This window comes from Rhyacophila brunnea, unplaced genomic scaffold, assembly GCF_057557595.1.
Source record: "Rhyacophila brunnea isolate RB1 unplaced genomic scaffold, BYU_Rbru_1.0 scaffold_3, whole genome shotgun sequence".
Lineage (NCBI taxonomy): Eukaryota > Metazoa > Arthropoda > Insecta > Trichoptera > Rhyacophilidae > Rhyacophila > Rhyacophila brunnea.
Window position 1 is genome coordinate 5,970,734 of NW_028232965.1, and position 20,895 is coordinate 5,991,628.

The following is a 20,895-nucleotide window of genomic DNA, read 5'->3' on the forward strand; positions in this document are numbered from 1 at the left end:
TAAACGTTCACTTTATAAGACCAACCAATGTCTACTTGTTAATGATATATTTGTAAATTTGCCCAACTTTATTAGATGACGTATAATATAATACAAACCTTGAAATATTCTCCTTTCAAAACGTCAATGATGACTTGGCAAGTTTCGGGAATTATCTTGCCCAGAGTTTGTCTTCCAATCGCAGTTCTATAATGCAAGTCAGTGAATGTTCCGCCGGCAGCCAAAAATCGCAGGGTTGCACATAATCTATCATGAGGAGAAATAGCTTCCCTCATCATAGTATTTTTTTTTTTAATAAATGGGGAGACCAAATTATACAGTTCTGTGTATACATCCTCCGACATTCGCAAATAATTGCGGAAATCGCTCGGTTGCAAACGCAATTCTCGTATTAAATTTGTGTGGGATAATGTCGTTCGTTTCCTTATCCAATGTTTCACCCAGTATTTGTGTACCCTTTGCTTCGTTATTACATTATCTGCCACCCAATAACCCAAAAAACATAAAACGTCGGTATCATTTAACGCCATCACGATTTAACTGTCAGATATACGTATATTATCTATGCTGTCAAAGTCGACTGTTTTACTCGTCAAATTAATTATATACTCGTTTCGTTGAACGTCTGTTGGCCAGTAGCAGAACGTAGAAAAATCTGAAGACTTATTGTCGTCGGACTTTTGGCTCGCCAATGCGACGAAATATTTTTCCTAAAAAAAACGAGCCGACCATGAAAATTTGGGAACCTGCGGCCCGCGGCGAAATATTTTTCCTAATAAAAACGAGCTGACAATGAAAAATGGGAAAATTTTCATTTTCAACAGATGACAACGCGTACTATATTTTATCTCCAAATACTATAATTTTGGAGGCTCTGTACTATAATTCCACTTTTAAAATATGGCAACACTGATATTAGTCTATGTTTTAGACGGACGACAGTTATCAGTTGTCATATTTCGTCAACCTTTTGTAGCATATTAAAGTAAATTGTATTACTATTCAATCTATAATTATGGAACGATTTCCAGCAGAAGTTGTTGAGCTAATCATAATAAATTTGGACTGTAAATCATTTCTAAATTGCCGACAAGTTTGCAAATTTTGGTGTCAAGTAGTTGATGGACTTTCTAGGGTACATACCTAAATATTATTTTGGTAATAGTGTCGCAGATGCCCACATGAGCTTTTATAACTTTCGGGTCTTGCGACTCTTGTGACTAGTGTCAGTAGTCAGTACTTAGAAGTATATTAGTCTATGGTACTCAGTGTCCGCCGTCGCGCGCTGCCATCTGTCAGTGAACGCAGTGCTGCCAACCGAACTATAATTATAGTACATCTTGGCCCGCTTACTATTAAAAAAGTATAGTACGTCAAAAATACCACAATTTTGAAAAGGGTGGGAATTAATCGCACAATGCAATAATCAAAATTCACAAAAAAAAATAACTTTAACATTTGGAAAGTAGTTTTCACATATATTAAATGATTTCACAAATAAATAGATGAAATCACATAAAATAGTTTGTTTCACAAAACAAAAATCATAAATCACTCATTGTAAATATAAATTCACTCAATTTTGACAACTGCACACATTTGTAAAATTGTTCATCACAAAGAAAAGGTAGAAATTCACAAATGTCAAGCTAATAATTGTAGCAGCAATACAATTTATTAGAAGGCAATCGCAAAAATGATGCTTAGGTGTCAATATAATTAATGTTTAACGCAGAAATATAAATATGTGTATATTCGTGCTGCTATCATTCATATATTATTTGATGTAAATCTACAACCAAATAACACCACCTAGGTATATCTTTTTCGGTTCATCGATATAAATTTTGGTAAATGTGGCGCAGATGCCGTCATGAGATTGTATAAGTATCATTTTTGAACTAAACCTAACCTAACCTATTCTAACGTAATCTAACCTAATATAACTTAACCTAACCTAACCCAACTTAACCTAACCTAACCCAACCAAACCTGACCTGACCTGACCTAACCTAACCTAACCTAACCTAACCTAACCTAACCTAACCCAACCTAACCTAAGTGTCTAATAAGCTTAAGTTCCGTCTTCTCTGACATAGGTTTCTATGGTTCCCTATGTCTCAAAAGCGAATGCGGAGAAGTTCCCAGCAAGGCCATAGCCAAAAGTCAAGCCGTTCCTCACACAAAAGCTAGCTCCAAGTAAAATCATTACCCTTCCAGATCCTAAACCTTGTACATAGCAAGCAAGGTACCCTTTATGTCATAAAAAAAAAAAAACCCAACCTAACCTAACCTAACCTACCCCAACCTAATATTAGGTACCTAATAATATAATCTTAGATTGTGATAATGAAGTATCAAAATCTATGAGCATTTCAAATTTTAAATTAACAATTATTGGATCGAAAAACCTATGTGCCAACAGAAAAAGGTATTTATTATAATTATTGTCTACTGGAATAAACTGTTTTCGTAAAAAAAATCATAAAAGTTCATGACGGCATCTGCGGCACAATTACCTAAGTTTCAATTAACGTCACTTTCTAAATAGGTATTTATAGTATTATTTGAATCTGAAAGTAGGTGCCTAATACATACTTATGTTTTGCCAAAATATTGTTTAAAATCATTAAACCTAATTTTCATAGTGTTTGTATTCTTTTACGATTAATTGGTTACAATAGTATATTGATACGTGAAGACTACTTTTTCCTTAGTGCAAATCGATCATTTGAGTGTTGTAGTTGATTTGTGAATATCATCCATTTCCGATGTGACGAACATCTTTTTAAATGTTGTCAGCGCTTTGTGAAAACAGTCTATTCAATTCTGCGAATATATATTCCCCTTTTGAAAAATGGAATCAATTAAATTCGCCGGTTAGCATATTTTTACATTTTCAACACGTCCTATAATTTTTGCCGAAATACTATCATTTCTTGGACCGCGTACTATAATTCGATGACAAAAAAATAGCAGAATTCAACAATGGCGACTGACAGCCAAAGACGGCGGACGACCAGTCACAAGCACCTAACTTTCTTTTTAGACCATGGATAGCCAACACGCGGGCCAGATGCGGCCCGCTGGGTGTCAACTTGTGTCCCGTGGAGCAGTGAGAAAATAAAAATAATATTAAATGCTGCCGCTAGATGTGCTAATTTCGCAAATTGAGATTCGATATTGGATCAAGATTTTAAAAAGCACGGTGTGGTTTTTGCTGCATTTGCAACGCCATTCTCCGTAGACGTGAATTTATTACCGGGAAATTTACAAGTGGAACATTGTGAAATATTTTGCGATGAACAGTTAAAAGAGAAATTCCATCAGGTTGGTTTGGAAGTGTTTTACAAAACATATTTGGACAAGGAGAAATATCCTGCATTTTACAAACATGCTCTAATAATGACTTCGCTATTTGGAAACACTTACTTACACGTGTGAACAGCTTTTTAGTCGGATGAAGCATATCAAATCCCGAGTGAGAACACGAATCACTGATGTGCATTTGGAAAACTGTTTGCGTGTAGGAACAACCTCACACGATATCGATATTGATGCACTTAGTTCTGCCACACAAAATCAAACTTATCACTAAAATTTATTATTTTTAAATTAAATAATTGAAGAAAATTGCCAATAATAATAAAAGGTGAGGTGTTAATATAATATAATAAATCAGTGGTTCCCAAAGTTGACTGGGCTCCGACCCATCTAACAAAAATTTCCAATCTTGGGACCCACCTTAGCTGTCTTGGAGAAAAGAGGGCATAAATATTGGTAATGCTCAGATTCCCTAGTGGCGAGTCGTGGAACTACTTTATGCTGTCTTATTTGTTCTAACTGAAATAAAAAATATATTTTTATAAGTGTTACCAATATGAATGAAAGACTGTTGAAATAAGAAACACAACTTAAATAAAAAAAAAATATTACTTATATATAGCTTTTCATGATTGCCGACTGAGCTGTCAGTATGGCTAGCGCTAGCTCCAGCGCTAGCTGGCGATATTCCGCGACTGTGCTGCCATCTGTAGTGCATTGGCAATTCAAATTATTATTATTTTATCACAATATTTTCCGTAACTTAAGTTTATTTCAATTTTTAGGAATTATAAATAGCTGAATGAAATATCAAATTTATCACTTCCTATTTTTTTTAATTCATGTATACAGTGGCGAGGGCCCACTCAATATTCGCCAATATTTATAATAAATATTATTTAATTACCTATTTTGTTTAATTTTTTTTATTTAAAAAAAGTCTAATCTAATAAATATGTTTGATTTTCATTTTTATTTTATTTTATTAATATGTACTTAATATATATTTCTTTTTTGTTATGTATAATAAAAAAAATCGGTTGTGTGGCCTGGTAGGAAATCTCATTTTTAGAATCTGGCCCGGCTGCTGAAAAGGTTGGCCATCCATGTTTTAGACCAAACCTAACCTAATATATTTGTTTTTTGTTGCCAGTGTTCAAAGGGTTAACACAATCTAGTGTGATAATGATGCATCGAAATGTATGAAAATTTTGAATTGGGTAACAAATTATTATTAGTGGATCGAAAAACATTTGCGGTGACAGAAAAAGGTATTTCATAATTGTCTACATGGAATAAACTGTTTTCGTAAAAAAATTTAAATAAAAGCTCATGCTGGCATCTGTGGTACTATAACCATTATTTTTTATCGTCTTATGTTTATGCTATTTTTTTTTTAATAATCGCCACTCACGATGACTGAGCGATTTACCCGTCGGATTATAATGTTTTGGGTCCCAGGTTTGAATCATGGGTCTGGCAAATACACATTTTCAATTTTTGTTTGGAGTCGGAGTATGGACCTAATAGGTGGAGCAAAGGGCTAACATCCATTTCTCTTAAAAACAAAAATCTATTGATACTAAACCTCCACCCCGGATTATATTATGATCTTATTAGGATCTGAAATGGTCTAATAATAATATAAGTAGTAATATACTTATTGTGTTCTGATTTTTTCCAGAATGAAAATGTTTGGAAACGCTTCTGTGTAGAACAATGTGCAGATGCATGGGAATCCATTAATTATAAAGGAGAACTGTCATCGCATCACATATATGTTAGGACTGACATGTGGTACAACATTAACTCACTGATTCCTGAACAGCAGTCCATCAAGTTTTCAAACAATCCGATTACCATATTAGATCTATCAGTGTCACGGGGTAAGACCTGAATACAGAATTCCATAGACTTGGATACCTACCTAGATAGGTATAATATAATAATTTTAATAATGGTGTAACTGCCCAACATAATATTTAGATTGTAGCAGGAATTGTTTTTTTTTATATAGGTATACTATTATTATTGTTGTATATTTAATTTCCATCCATTTACAAATTTTGAATAATTGGAACCTTTCAAGGTTCAATCGATTCAGTAATACGCTAACCAACCTGTTTTTGGTAATATCATTATCAGCCTGAATCTATCCACTGCTGGATGAAGGCCTCTTCAAGCTGCTTCCAGCCTTTTCAATTCTACTAATACATCAACTCTGGAGGAATACTCCGGGGAATTGTGGAAGTGAAGTGATAAATGTTTTTGTGAAAATCGTTGATTTCAGGATGATCACTGATAAAGTATACAGAACTAATTTATTGGCGCAGACAATACAAATTATTACTAAATAAACATACATAATTTGAAAACACCTGGGATGTGCCCTACCGCTAAGCTGTGTGTCGAAACCCGCTGGGGGTCATATTTTTTTCAGTGATGGCGAATAATTATATGAAAGAAGCGTGGTTAAAATCCTCCCAAGATCTCTTTGAAATTTTTGAAACAAGGAAAAAATTATTTAATGAAAAGATATACTTTCAGCTAGAAACACGGTAAAAGATAGAATCTCAAGAACTCAATTATAACTATTAAACTTTTTCAATAGGATTGTTAAAAACCTTTTATTATATTTTTCCCCATGAAAAACTGCTCGGCACATCAGACAGTCGAAAAATAACATTTGGGAAATTTTGGCACGCGCACGTAAAACGGTTCACTAACCTTGGTATAAATGAATAAATCTAAGTTGCAGTCTGTGGCCAATTGGTATTATGGCCAAATGCAAGGATGTCCACGTCGACTACACGGATGAGAAACATGTTCTGAAAATTCTCTTCTCCTTATTGATTTTTTAATCTATGTTAAAACTGAGAACAGTTTTCCTTAACTTATCCTTTTTATGATTCACAGATGGCACGGTAAACATTTGTCTCGAAGATCATGCTAGATATTATAATGCAGTAGATCTGAAACCAATCAATGACATAATTAACGGACGTTGTCAGTATAATTCAAATTAATTTATTACTTAAGACATATCTTATGGAACAGATTGACTTTGATCGAATAAATACTTTAACATGATTGCACTTTAATGGTTGTTTGTGAAACTGAATATTCAAAATGCCTTCAAATGTCTACATTAATTATGATTACATAATATAACAGTGCCACATCAGGATGAGTATTGTTTAATTGGCTGCAGTGTAGATTCATGTTTTAATATATTGATTATTTAATGAACATACAACTTTTAAAAATGCATTCACTATAATCTGCTTATTAATTTTCAGCCTTCTTTTGGCAGTTAAATTGGTTTAAGTATATAATAATTAAGTAAAGTAAATTACCATGTCCGCTACTAAGCAGAGCATAATATGGGCTTCCATAAAGTGAAGGTTATTAACAGACTTTTTTATGGGAATAGGTGAAAGCTATTCACTCAATCCATTAGGTCCTTGCACTAAATCAAACATATTGAAAAAAAAACACGGCTTCATAGACAGCCGTTCTATCAACCTGGCCACTATTATATAATTGACAATTATTATCTATTTTACAGTTAGAAAAGTTGTCACAAATGACTTGGCTGCAATTTTTATAACGGACAATGATAAGTTATGTATAAAATTTAATAATATAGAAGGCCCTGGAGGCCTATATTCCATAGACAATATACATCTGGTTTGGTAAGTACTTATATAAAGATGTTTTTTTATTGACATTATTTAGAATATTTAGTTGGGTAATTTAGGATTGAATACATATTTTGAATTTCCATTTGTTGGTTTTTACGTACAATGTTTTATTTTACCACAAAAATTATCTGGCTAAGTATATTATGTGAATACTGCCTCATATAATATAACTTTTAACAAGTCGTCGCTCTAGTATTTGTTTTTCCAAAGCGACAATATGTGAAATGTTCAGGAGACGAAAAACAAAATTCATTACCTTATATTTCAATGCTGGAAGATCTTTGATATTTATTTATTTTATAGTACATATTATTTATTTATTTAGTGAGAGATACATTATATTAGAACATATTAAAAGAATAATCCAGCGATATTACTCATTTAATTAGGAAGAATTTGTATTTATTTAACAGCAGATTCTGCACTTTAAGTATAAAAATGTACAATAACTTACATATGTATACATAAATATACAATGTATTCAAACGGCTGAAATCAGTATAATGAGGACGTAGTTAGTAGAGCTAGACAATGATAATATTAGACAAGGACAAGCGATCCGTTGACCAATCACATAGTAGAGGGGGTGGTAACTGTATAACAACCTCGACGCCGTTTGGTCTGCACATTGGAAAGGCTAATAATTCCGAATGATTGTTTTGTACCATGGTTTCTTAGACATATTTTGAAAAATTATCTCTTTTTCTAATGAAAAATATAATATTTTTTTTAATGATTTCAATGCGTTTATACACAACAAAATTAACTGCATTAAAAAGTAAATTTTGCCAAAAATGGAGCTTCACAAAACAAATACAGTGGTTAAAGGAAATCCTTCTTCATATTCATTTTGTTTGATAAATGTTACATTAAGTTTAATTAATCCCGTCCTTTTATTTTTGAAAGTTTCAAATGTTAATCTCTCAGAATATGTAATTAGCATGAGATCTTTATAATCTCTATTTTATTATATTTCTTATGTTACAGTGCTTTTGAGGAATTTTGCTACTATGTAACATATCTAGGAGAAATATATATCCATAATTTGACAAAAACTGATCCGATACAAGGCAGAATAAAATGGTATAATTCTGATCATATAATACATATGAGTTATTATAAAAAACATTTGTATTTATTGACGAATTCCAACAAAGTTTTGAAATATTTCAACAACCGATTGCATGCCATCAAGCATTTTAGATTGCCACATTCTGAGGCAGCATCATTGGATGAAGAAATCCGTTATTTGTTTCGAGGATGCAATTTAATGCACAGCAGTAAGTAATCTGAATTATTTTGAGTGAAATCGATATTGAAGAAAAGCAGGTGTGATGAAATTAAATTATTGCATTGTATGAATACTTCGCAGAAAATATAACGGCTGAAGAGCTTGTGCATAATATTTTGAAAATGAAACTTTGATTTTGCATTGAATTTTTCTTGACACTTTCTATCCAATGTCAGATAATATATCGTCTCTGTTCTGGCAGAAAACACTAATTCGAGAATACTAGTTTCGAGTAATTTGACTTTGAAGTTTTTAAAATGTTTGAAATGGTCTATCATGTGAGTTTATTAAGTAATCGTAAAAATGATGACTTTAAAATAAAGACTATTTATTTATTAAGAATGTTAAAGTTTAAAAAAAAGTAAAATTTTCTTTTTTTATGTTAATTTGTGTTATTTAGTGTTTTCTGCCAGGAGAAAAATGCAGAATATTCTCAAGCCATTGTCATAGTTTTAGGGAAAAATTTTAGTACGTAAAATTATCTAGGTATTTTTATAAAAAAAATGAGATAGATACATACTGCAATAGTATATTCTTATAAAGCGTAGAGATTATAAGTAGGTACATGTGTAAATAGTGACTTGTAGAAGACATTAATTAAGGGAATTTCAGAGTAACTATCATTGGTGGAAAAGTAGCATCGTTAGAGTCATCATCATCAGTCTGAATCAATACACTGCTGGATGAAGCCCTCTCCAAGCTGATTCCACTTCTCTCTGTCCTGTGCGTTGCGTTTCCACGTACTTCCGCAGTACTTAACCATTTCATCGATCCAGCGGCCTCTAGGTCTATTTTGCGGACGTTTTGTACCTCTTGGGTACCACTGGATGACTACAATTGTCCATCGGTTGTCCCTTTTTCGGGCTATGTATCCATCCAATTTCCAATCCATCCATCCAAATCTCATTTTTTATACCTACCGTATTTTTTATCATCCTTTCATGACACCAATATCTAAGAAATGTGTTGTATGGATACATTACTAACAATACCTATACCACTAAATCTAATTTAAATACATGTCTACTTCAATAGACAAAAAATATTGTGAGTCCACGGTTTCAGATACATTTTAAAATACAACTTCCAAAGCTCGCGAATGACTGGCAAAAATATTTGGATTTTTTTAAAATTAGGGTATGTAAGTATGTAGGTACCTACCTATAATTCAAATGCAATTCGCTAATCTGCGCATGTGCGCAAGGACGTGACGTCCAAGGACAACGGAAGTAAACTAGGCATCGCGAGACATCGCGAACCCGGCAAAAAATTACAGTCCTATTAAACCTTTTTAGTAATTATGAATACACTTTGTTTCCAACCAGTGAGCTGATTTTTTTTAAGGAAAGATATTTCCGTTATAACTAAGTTTAGGTAGCTCTTTCTATATATACCTAATGATTCTCCTCGATTGTCCGCTCTTCGGGTAACTGCCGCCCCCAAGCGACGCTCAATCTGCCTACCCCCACGGGACGTCACTGTGCATATGGCTCTTGCAGACGAATCATAAAATAAATTGCATCTCTCATAATTATTACGAAAAAGTGTTTCAGCAGTGGCTTAATAGAAAATCAACCGTGTGCATGTAGTCAAGTTACGTGGTGATTCGTGAAAGGCATGACCACTTCTACGACTGGAAACATGACTTTCCTGGTTTCCTATTGCCTCAGGTAGATATATCACAAATGAAACAATTGCGTCTTTCATGTTAGAAGAGTCACGTCAGCTTTGTTAGTAGAAGCACATATTAAATTCGTAGTTAATTTGAACACGAAGTTGGGTGTACAGAGGGGTGGAGCCCATATGAGTCACGACCTTCGGCCATGAGGTTCCTACTATGAAGAAGAAGAATGATGCTAACACCAAAGTAACCAATACACTGGCTGGATACAATGGCACCATGCCTATATTCTTGACAATGGCCAGCGTTAAATAATATACAAAGTCATACTGCATCTCTCATATACATACGAAACTAAGATGCTCACACAGTGTAATTGTAGTTCCAAGTTAAGTAGTGAGGAGTTGGATTCACGACTACTTCCGATGCTGCTACCGTGACTTTTCGTGTATTACTTGCTATCGTCTTAGGTAGACGAATTACAAAATAGACCGTGTAGGTATATTATATTGTGCAGGTGAATCAGAGGTGCGTTCGCGGTGCCCATCGAGGATGTGAGGAGTGAGAGCCACGTCGACTCCTTGGCATGGTGCTATATCTTTTCGTGTATATGTACTATCGTCTCAGGTAGACAAATTGCAAAACAAACTTTATATGATTCCGACGAATCCGATGTACGCGCGGGATTCTCATCAAGTACCAAGTTACGGAGGTGAGGATTGGGAGTCACGACCACTTCCCGACCTGGTACCATAACCTTTCGTGTATACTATCATTTCAAGTAGACAAATCACAAAAGTATGTCTCTATGATTATGTATACGGCTTGTTAGGTAACGCACCTGGACTACATGTAGGTAAATAATCTTTTTAATGTATTTTATACATCAGGGGCTTGTTGTCGATTTTGATTATAAAATAATAAATGTATAAATAAAAGGACAATGATGATTAAAAGCAATATTTATAATTGCTAATCAGGCTCTGTCAATTTCTCAGATCATAATATTGTTGTAGAATTGTAGAGAATATAGACACTAAGTCGCTTGCCAGTATAAGGTGAAAAGCAAAAATGGTCCTGGCAGAAAACACTAACTCAATTAGTTGTCCAGGCAACATTTCGTAATTTTTCATTTAGTGCGTTTGCAGAAAACTGTTTTTAGGTAAATGTATATTTTATAAAAATTAGTGTGTTTTTCCAGACGGTAAAGTTTGAAATAAGGAACATTTTGGTATAATTAACTCAATATGTCATTTTTTCGAATTAGTGTCTTCTGCCAGAACAGTGACGATATCTAATATATAAAAATTAATATTTGTTTGTTTTTTTGTTTGTTCGTTCGTATTGTATGCGCTGCCATACCGTTTATCCGATTGTGATAAAACTTTGTTAACTTATTGCTTGCACTTCCGCGAAGAGTATATAGGCTATATCTTATATATAAAAATGAATGTCTGTCTGTCTGTATGCCTGTCTGTCTGTCTGTCTGTCTTTCTCTTCTTCTCCCGTATGCGTTCCTATACCATTCATCCGATTGCGATGCAATTTTGGTAAGTGGTTGTATGCACATCCGCAAAGGTTTCTGAATAAGTACAACTATCTTCTTTTTCTTCTTCATCATTCTATCTTCTTTTATTTGTATGGTCCTTATACCATTCATCCGATTGCGATGAAACTTTCGTTAGTGGTTGTGCCAACACCTGCGAAGGTTTCTGAATTAGTACAACCATCTTCTTCTTCTTCATTATATCTTCTTTTATTCGTATGGTTCCTATACCATTCATCCGATTGCGATGAAACCTTCGTCAGTTGTTGTGGTAACACCCGCAAAGGTTTCTGAATAAGTACAACCATCTTCTTCTTCGTCATCATTCTATCTTCTTTTATTTGTATGGTCCCTATACCATTCATCCGATTGCGATGAAACTTTCGTTAGCGGTTGTGCCAACACCTGCGAAGGTTTCTTAATTAGTACAACCATCTTCTTCTTCTTCTTCATGATATCTTCTTTTATTCGTATGGATCCTACACTATTCATCCGATTGCCATGAAACCCTCGTCAGTTGTTGTGGTAACACCCGCAAAGGTTTCTGAATTAGTACAACCATCTTCTTCTTTTATTTTATATTCTTCTATTCGTATGCGTTTCTATTACATTCATCCGATTATTGCAATAAAACTTTCGTCAATAATTGTGTCAAGCCCCGCGAAGGTTTCTGAATTAGAATAACCATCTTTTTCTTCTTCTATTCGTATGCGTTCTTATACCATTCATCCGATTGCGATGAAACTTTTGTCAGTTGTTGTGCGCACACCTGCGAAGGTTTCTAAATTAGTATTATATAAAATACAACGTTTGTTGTTTGTTTGTTCCATGCAATTTTGATTTTTTTTTACTACATATTAATAACATTAATAACGTTTGCATATTTTGGATTCGATTTTAATTTAGTGGTCTTTTGTTTGACCTTTACTCCTATTAGAATTATTTTCATATTGCCATATTGTATAACACAGATATTTTAATAATAAAAAAATAATTACCTCTTATTATTTTTTAAATATCTAATAAATATAACCTCGAAGCGACCCTGTGCGAAGCCGGGTACTTCAGCTAGTATTATATAAATTGTACCCACAACAGACATCCTAAAAATACAATTTTCTATTCGTACAAATATATTCGGATTCTAATGGATGTCTCCTCATTTTTCTTTCTATGTGATATGAATCTTCATTTATTTTATTTTTTTCAGATTTCAAATATTTGTCCATTTACCTTGAAAATGGAAAAGAAGTTCAGTACAACAACACCTCAGTGAAAATTACTTACCTATTACTCCATGGAAATACTTTCATAATTGGGACAATCTGTGGGCAGGTAACGTATTACAACTTTTTACTATGTAGAAGGTATATGTGGTGTCGTGGTGGAATGTCTGCTTCCGTAGCAGTGGCTCATGGGTTCGAGTCCCTCGTCTGGCAAAATCACATGTTTTTTCAACATGCGATAATTCCCAATGCATGGACCTTATAGGTTGAACAAACGGCTGTCAACCATTTCTTGTTAAAAAACCTGATTATAGAGAACATTGTAAAAAGTGCACCATATTTTATATTGACCATTTAACATTTTTTTTTGATATCCCTACAATCTTTAGGTATCTAGTTTTGTAATCGTATTCTATATTTTCTGACATGTATCGAACATAATATAAAAAAATTATTCCTTCAACCACGTTTTGTTAACCCTTTATAGGGCAAAGCATTTTTTTCTTCATTTCAAACCGATCTCTATCATTTCGCATTAGGTATTTAATATCTTTATAATATATATTATATATTTCGTCTCTGTTCTGGCAAAACACATTAACTGGAGAATACTAGTTTTGAGTAATTTGACTTTGAAGTTGTTAAAATGTTTGAAATGGTCCATCATGTGAGTTTATTAAGTAATCGTAAAAAGGATGACTTTAAAATAAAGACTGTTTATTTATTAAGAGGGTTTCCAGACGGTAAAGTTTGAAATAAGGAACATTTTGGTATAACTAACTCAACATGTCATTTTTTCGAATTAGTGTCTTCTGCCAGAACAGTGACGGTTTAATATAAGGGTTAATAAAACAATTTCAACATAAAAATAAAAAATATCTATCAGAATTTTGGTAAAACTTTAATTTATGATGGTTTTTTTTATCAACCAGTGCCCATTCAGGTGTTTTTTTTTTTTTTTTTGATTTTTTTATATATTTTTTTCAAATGAAACGACTAAATAATGGTTGGACATATTATTTATTTAATCATTAATTAAAAAGAGAAGTTACAATTAAATTTTTATTTTTTTACACCCATTTACGTAATAAAACATAGTATGCAAAGCGGTACGCTACATTGCTTACAAAAATAAGATGTGCGTTTTGGTTCTCTAACTGTACTACAATAACCACATCGACAGCTCTTTTTCTTAGATTTACGCATGATGAATTGAAACAAAAATAAAACATATTATCGTAACAGTACCTATCGACCTACAATATTACCATATTACGAAATGACCGATAAAAATGGAGTATGATGGGGGAGGCCTTCATCCACCAGTGGATAGACCCCTGCGGATGATGATGTTACTTCTACAGTAAAATATAATACAATGCAATACACTCCATGAAAGTTGCGATATTGATAGTAATGGAGTACTTCAGCATTCAATAATAATTGATATCACAACTAACAAAAAACACCATTTCTTCGCGGATATTTTGAAAACTTTTCCGATCCCAAATATTTTGAGTAAAAATAAAATATATTTGTGATTGTATACTATATTCACAATAAAATATAACTATACACAGCTGCCTAAGCCGCTTTTTTATGTTTAAAATAATTCTAGAAGTTAGCCGTGCGAATTGCAAATTTGAGGTAACCTTAGGTACCTTTTTTCACAACACATAAAAGACAAGTGTGAACAATGTTTTTTGTGTTTTCCTTCAAAGTAGCAACTACGAAAATTATTATTGAACTGCATTTTAAAATGAAAACGATATTATTTTTTTTCCGACCATGTCCAATCCTAATAGGATCATTATGGGCCTCCACAGAGTGGAGGTTTGTATTAACAGATTTTGTTTTTACGAGAAATGGATGTCAGCCAATTGCTCAACCTATTAGGTCCATACTCTGTCTCATACACAAATTATCTTCATCGAATCTATAGCCTTTTATATTTTTATGACCCGACATTCAGAAAAAAATGGCAGACTAGTTACAGCTGAATTCTTGTCGGATCTATGTCAGATTTGGGTTCACAGAGATTATAAATATAATTTTCTACTGTAAATATTTTACTTTATTATAATGTTAACAACAATTTTACTAATGGTTTTTTTGAATGTGTTAAAAATTAACAATTTAAAAAAGTGAAAAATATATAGAATATGACTTATCCTAAACCAGGCCTGGGCTAACTGCAGCCCGCCAAGTATTTCTATGAGGCCACGAGCATTAATCGTATTTCTGAAAAAAGTTTACATTTTTCTACATTTTAACACCTTTTAAAAATAAAATTTGAACCGTCGAGAAGAAATCTGCAAATTTTACAACAATTCGAACAACTAAAGATGCTGCTATAAAATTGTTGGTTATTTTTGGATCAACCTACATAATAATATGTGATCAAAGATTTTCAATTATGAATATCAATAAAATCTTTTTTCGATCAAGCATCACCTATGAACATTTACAAGCAGTTTTAAGAATCTCAACTACAACTTTTAACACTGAAATTAAAAAAATGTAAAACAGTTTCATTATTCTCATTAAATTGTTGGCTATTAGAGAATCTTCTTTTTTATCTGAAAATTCTTTTTCCATGATACTAAATAATGTAATGTCTAAAAATAGTAGGTATTTAACTTGCAACCCGCTGTTCATTTTATATTCCTAATATGGCCCTTCATCCAAAAAGTTTGCCCAGGCCTTCAAGAGGTTTAAAGGAATACTTTTGTATTATTATGTAATAAAAATACATCAATTAATGTTTAACATAAATACAAATAAATAATAAGGCTTCAAAATTATTTTTCTACAATGTTTAAAGAATGTCCTTATACTCTGAAAATATCATAAAATCTCTATTTTGACCCACATGACACGTAATCAAATTTGATATGTTATTTAATTTTTATATTCTGTTCTATGTTTCTAGTTACTGCTATTCTCAATCAAAACTACTGATGATTTGCTTTCCATTAACATCAATAAGCCATCATCCAGAATTCGTTTGAAATGTTTTGGTAATACTCGCATCAAGGGAATCGATATACATGAAGGATTTGACAGCTGTGATATTTTTTGTTGGACATCTCAAGATATCTTTGTTTTTAAATATCACGAAATAAAAAAATAAAACGTTAGCCCCAGCGCACACATAGCACCGAACGCGACCACTAGTGGCCATCATTAGCGGTCGGATCGAGCCACTAGATAAGCTCATTCGTCTCGCAGGTAGACTGAGAGTCATCGGTGTTTCTGCCTAGTATGCGCAAGCGCTCGTCCACTAGTGTCGACCGCTAGCAGCGAGCACTGGCGTCTCCAAAAGCTTGTGGACCGAACGCATCCACTCGAGCGCCTATTGTGCGAGGAGCGTGCATTGAAATCCATTGAAGAATTATATCGTAGCTGAACGCGTCCACTAGTGGCTGAGCTGTGGTCGCGTTCTGTGGCTATGTGTGTGGAGGCGTTTAGATTTCATTCCTCTTCTTAATTTATTTTTGCATATTTTTGTATTGTAATCCCCACGATGGCCGAGCATTCTTGTGTTTGGTGAGTTTTCTGAAAATATTTTGGTGGAAAACATTTTTACGCATTACTTACAGTAGCAGAAAGGGTTTGAGACCAAATAACATGTCCTTTAACTAGTATATTTGTACGATTTTTAAAGTACTGTGCCATTTATTTTTGAGATTCAACATTTATTATGTAGATAGTAATGTTGCAATTACATAAGTTGAATTAGATAATTTGTGATTATTATTACTTGTGTCGCGAGAGAAAGGAGTGCTTTATTATAAAAATACTGAATCGTTCGGCTGAGACAATTATGTATACTAATTAAAAGAGGGAAGGTAAGGCCCGGAACAAAAATTATCTGTGAGTTTCGGCGACCATATTATTGTCAAATCAAGGCAAGGGCTTTGAGCATCAAACAGTTAATCACCATTGTTGATTCAGTAACACTGGCGTATACCCACCAACGCATCTATTCTAGATACAAGACTGCTTTTGGCCGCTACTGCAGCTATCTAGGGTAGATTTGTATCAAAGTATTAGCACTTATTGTAACAATTGCAATAAGTTAGTCGTAAAATTTACCATAGCCAAAAGAGGCGCTGTTAAAACATAACACTTATTGTAACAATTACAATAAGTTAGTTGTTACAATAAGTGCTAAAACTTCGATACAAATCTACCCTAGATAGCTGCCATAGCAGCCGTAAGCAGTCTTGTGTGTAGAATAGATGTGCAGGTAGAATGTAGAAAGACTTTTTCAACTTGTACTTGTTCATGTGCTGAATCTAATTGGATGAATGTGATCCCTTTGGTGCTATACTTGAGGATATACCTAGTTACTTTTTGGAATACCTCAACATAAGTAATGTTTATAATATTAATACTTGATGGAATTTGAATTTAAATTCCAATGGAAAAAAAAACTTCGCTCATAATTATATTATGTTCAACAAATCTACCTTTTTTTTAAAGCCTGACACTAGTGCCGCGCTTGATACTAAAGTTTATCGATTATGGATAATATCCATTGTTATATTTTGTTATTAGTATTATGTATGTTTATTGACATTTCTCATCAGTTAATTCTCTATTAAATTCCAATATGTTAACCTAGTGCCATTGTTTCCCAGTAATGGTATATAATATATTCTTTTTTTAACACTACAACAGGCCATGAGGCTCGATGACAGTAGTATAGTAATAGAAGTGTCACCCAAGCTTTAAGAAAATCACATAAATATATTGTGACCAGTGGCGGCTCTTCTAATACCATTCAAGTGCAACACACTGCCTGCATTTTTCAGACATCGCTCAACATTTCATTGTTTTTCATGTGTATTACTCACTTCGCAAAGTAGAACATATTATAGCATTATTATTATTAACCGTATGCCTTTGACACGTTGTCACCTCCGAAAGGGGGGGGGGGTAGGTATGGCGCTGGACCCCCCGTGATGATGTAATGTCAAGTCACGGTGATATCGTCTGCTGGCTTCTTTCGGAGACATGCTTATGTTGATTGACAACGCGGAATTATAGGCGAAAACAGGGCGTTTATTTGTCGGAATACATTTACAGTCAAGTAGTACAGCGTAGAAAATATTTTAAAAAAAAAAAATAATTAAATTTAAAATGGCGGTGACGTCGGCGAGCGCGACGCCACGGCCGACGTCACGCTCCTCGAGAGTTCGAAAACCGACTGACCCTATTAGGGGCTGGCAGGGCAGAGTAGGTAGTAATAATACACAACAAACAATTCACAATTATTCTATCTCTGAAAAATGACAAAAACAGCCTCTGGCATATGTACCTGGCTTGTAAGTAGGTACCTCAGGGGCCTTATGTTAGAACTTGCGACTCGTGTGAAACATCGTAGTTATTCACGAAAGTGACGTAGGTTATCGAAATATGGCATGTCGAAACTTATCACTACCTGAATTAGTCATAATCCGTGTCGACATTATTGCCCATACCATAGGGCACTCGTGATCATAGTCCCCATACGAGTTGAGTATGTGAGCATGCGCACTGATGTCTCGCGCCGATAACGCAGTTTAGTTTTGAACTGTCAAATAAAAGTGAAAGGTTAGGCTGCGAAAAGATAGTATTTTATTATTTGGCTCGCGAGAATAATTACCTACATATTATTATTTTATATTTCGCCAAAGCATTGCTATAGATTTGTATCGTTCACCCAATTATTGTAAAATATGTCAATCCCATAAATAGTTACTTTTGCTGCACTTTTAGGATCACGTCATGATCAAATAATTATGTCAAGAATCATCCGCGAAACAGATCAAATAATTATGTTAACTTATGTCAAAATGCTTTTTCACTCAGTGAAGCACTATTTATACGTAATTTTCGGTTAAACAAAGAGCTTGTGAGATATATTTTACAAATTCTCACGCCATATAGGTTTATTATCGTAAGTTTAATGTTACTACAAGCGTGAAGAGTTTACAATGTGAAAAAATGAATATGGTTGTATAGATTAAAATTAATCAAAGACATAGAAGATGTATGTTATATTTAGACACATTATTACGTTTATAATATTATATCCATGGAGAATTAAAAAGTCGTAGGCAGGTATAATGTTGAGACGGACATAACCTTACCTAGGTATAGGTAAATCATTCTACAGTGGCACCATAGGCGATTCGCGCGTGTATTGAATTGCTTGCGACAATGCCTGTTTCAATGCTAGCAAACAATACCACTACAACTGCAAGTCGCATTTGCCATACCCATGGTGCCACTGTAAAACGATTTACCTATACATCATTTCAATTAAGATCCCTTAATTGAAACCTCTCCATTCTTTTGCTACTTTTGCACGACGAAGGACGTGAATTCATGTACCTATTTCCCGATTTCCACGTTTATTTTGATATTTCGTTTCGTATGTGACAGTGACCTTGAAAATCAAAACGTCAAAATGAATGAGTTCGCTGACGGAAAGAACACGGCAATTACCAATTTATAAACAATAAAGATGCCGAATTATTATATTACCTATTCACAATGTTACTTAATACTCTGTTATCTTGAGTTCAATTAATTATGTTAATGTTTTATAATGGTTTGTAATGAATAAATACCTACATAAAAATAAATGTTATTGAAGACACTGTGTTTATTTTGTTAAATCTTGTTTTACAGTGTAATAATATTATATGGTTTCGCATTTATGTAAGGTTATATTCTACGTACATATATCTATATCATATTACGAGGGTGGGTCAATAATTCCTTAGAAAAAAGCATTAAAACAGTTTTTATTTTCGTATTTTTTTTTTTATTTCTCAACATAATCTCCTTGGAGCTCAATACACTTGGTTAGACGTTTCTCAATTTTTTTTAAACCGTCAGAAAAATAAGTTTTCGGAAGGTCCTCAAAATAAGCATTTGTCCGATCGATGACTTCTTCATTTGAAAAAAAACGTTGTCCACTTAGCCATTTTTTTAAGTTTGGGAAAAGGAAAAAGTCACTGGGGGCTAAATCTGGCGAATACGGTGGGTGGTTGCCCAATTCGAACTTCAATTCTTCAATTTTAGCCATTGATCGTAAACATGTGTGAACACGGGCATTGTCCTGATGTAAGAGGATTTTTTTCCTGTTTAAATGAGGCCGTTTTTCTTCAATTTTGTTTTTTAGCTGGTCCAATAAAGATGCATAATAATCCCCTGTTATTGTTTTTCCTTTTTCCAAATAGTCAACGAAAATAATTCCACGTGCATCCCAAAATACAGTAGCCATAACCTTACCAGCTGATTTTACGGTTTTCGCCTTCTTTGGACATGGTTCGCCTTTCGCAATCCACTGCTTTGACTGTTCTTTCGTCTCGGGAGTATAGTGGTGTATCCATGTTTCATCTACAGTCACAAAGCGACGAAAAAATTCATCCGGATTGCGTTGCATGAGCGACAGCAGGGCTTTAGAGGCCACCACCCTATTGCGTTTATTGTCGACTGTGAGCAAACGCGGCACCCATCTTGCAGAAATTTTTTTCATGCCCAATTTGTCATGTAAAATAGAAATGACGCTACCTTTTGAGATCCCTGTAACCTCAATTATCTCACTCAACTTTAATCTTCGGTCAATTAACACCATATCGTGGATTTTATTGATCATTTATGGTGTAGTCACCTCTACAGGACGTCCTGAGCGTGGTTCATCTTTTGTTGATGTACGACCACGTTTAAATTCATTTAACCAGTTATAAATAGTTGCAAGTGAAGGAGCAGATATGCCGTGAACTAAATCCAACTCATTTTTTATTTCCTTTGCTGTTAACCCTTTTATATTAAAATGTTTAATAACAGCTCTAAACTCAATTTTCTCCATTTTCCATTTTCCACAAGCAATTTTTTTTTAAATGTACGAGAAACACACAACAACCCGACCAATCTGATTGAAACTTCGCAGCATACTGAATCGGTAGTGCCGCTGCATGAAAACAAACCGCTTACAGTACTAGTCGCGCCACCTGTCGGCTTTTCTAAGGACTTATTGACCCACCCTCGTATACTAAATCAATCGAATATTGTAGGAATTATACACAAACATAACCAACAAAAATAATGATTTCGTTTGACGTTTCATCTCGTACCATAGACACCGATTTTCTCGGTTTTGGCGATGTTGCCAACTGGTCACT

At 33.8% G+C, this 20,895-nt stretch overlaps 1 protein-coding gene across 2 annotated transcripts; it reads left to right on the forward strand.

Moving 5' to 3' along the window:
- The first annotated feature begins 911 nt into the window (after window positions 1-911).
- LOC147067779 (uncharacterized) lies at window positions 912-17,834 on the forward strand. Of its 2 annotated transcripts, XM_085952180.1 has the most exons (8): window positions 912-985; window positions 3,050-3,330; window positions 5,009-5,210; window positions 6,241-6,330; window positions 6,893-7,019; window positions 8,016-8,308; window positions 12,697-12,821; window positions 15,645-17,834. In XM_085952180.1, the coding sequence occupies exons 3-8, from the start codon at window positions 5,117-5,119 to the stop codon at window positions 15,843-15,845; spliced, it is 930 nt and encodes a 309-aa protein (XP_085808306.1). In that variant the 5' UTR covers window positions 912-985; window positions 3,050-3,330; window positions 5,009-5,116; the 3' UTR covers window positions 15,846-17,834. The 2 variants fall into 2 exon arrangements, with proteins under 2 accessions (XP_085808306.1, XP_085808305.1); XM_085952179.1 differs by lacking the exon at window positions 3,050-3,330 and having other exon boundaries at window positions 912-1,135.
- Window positions 17,835-20,895: the final 3,061 nt, after the last annotated feature.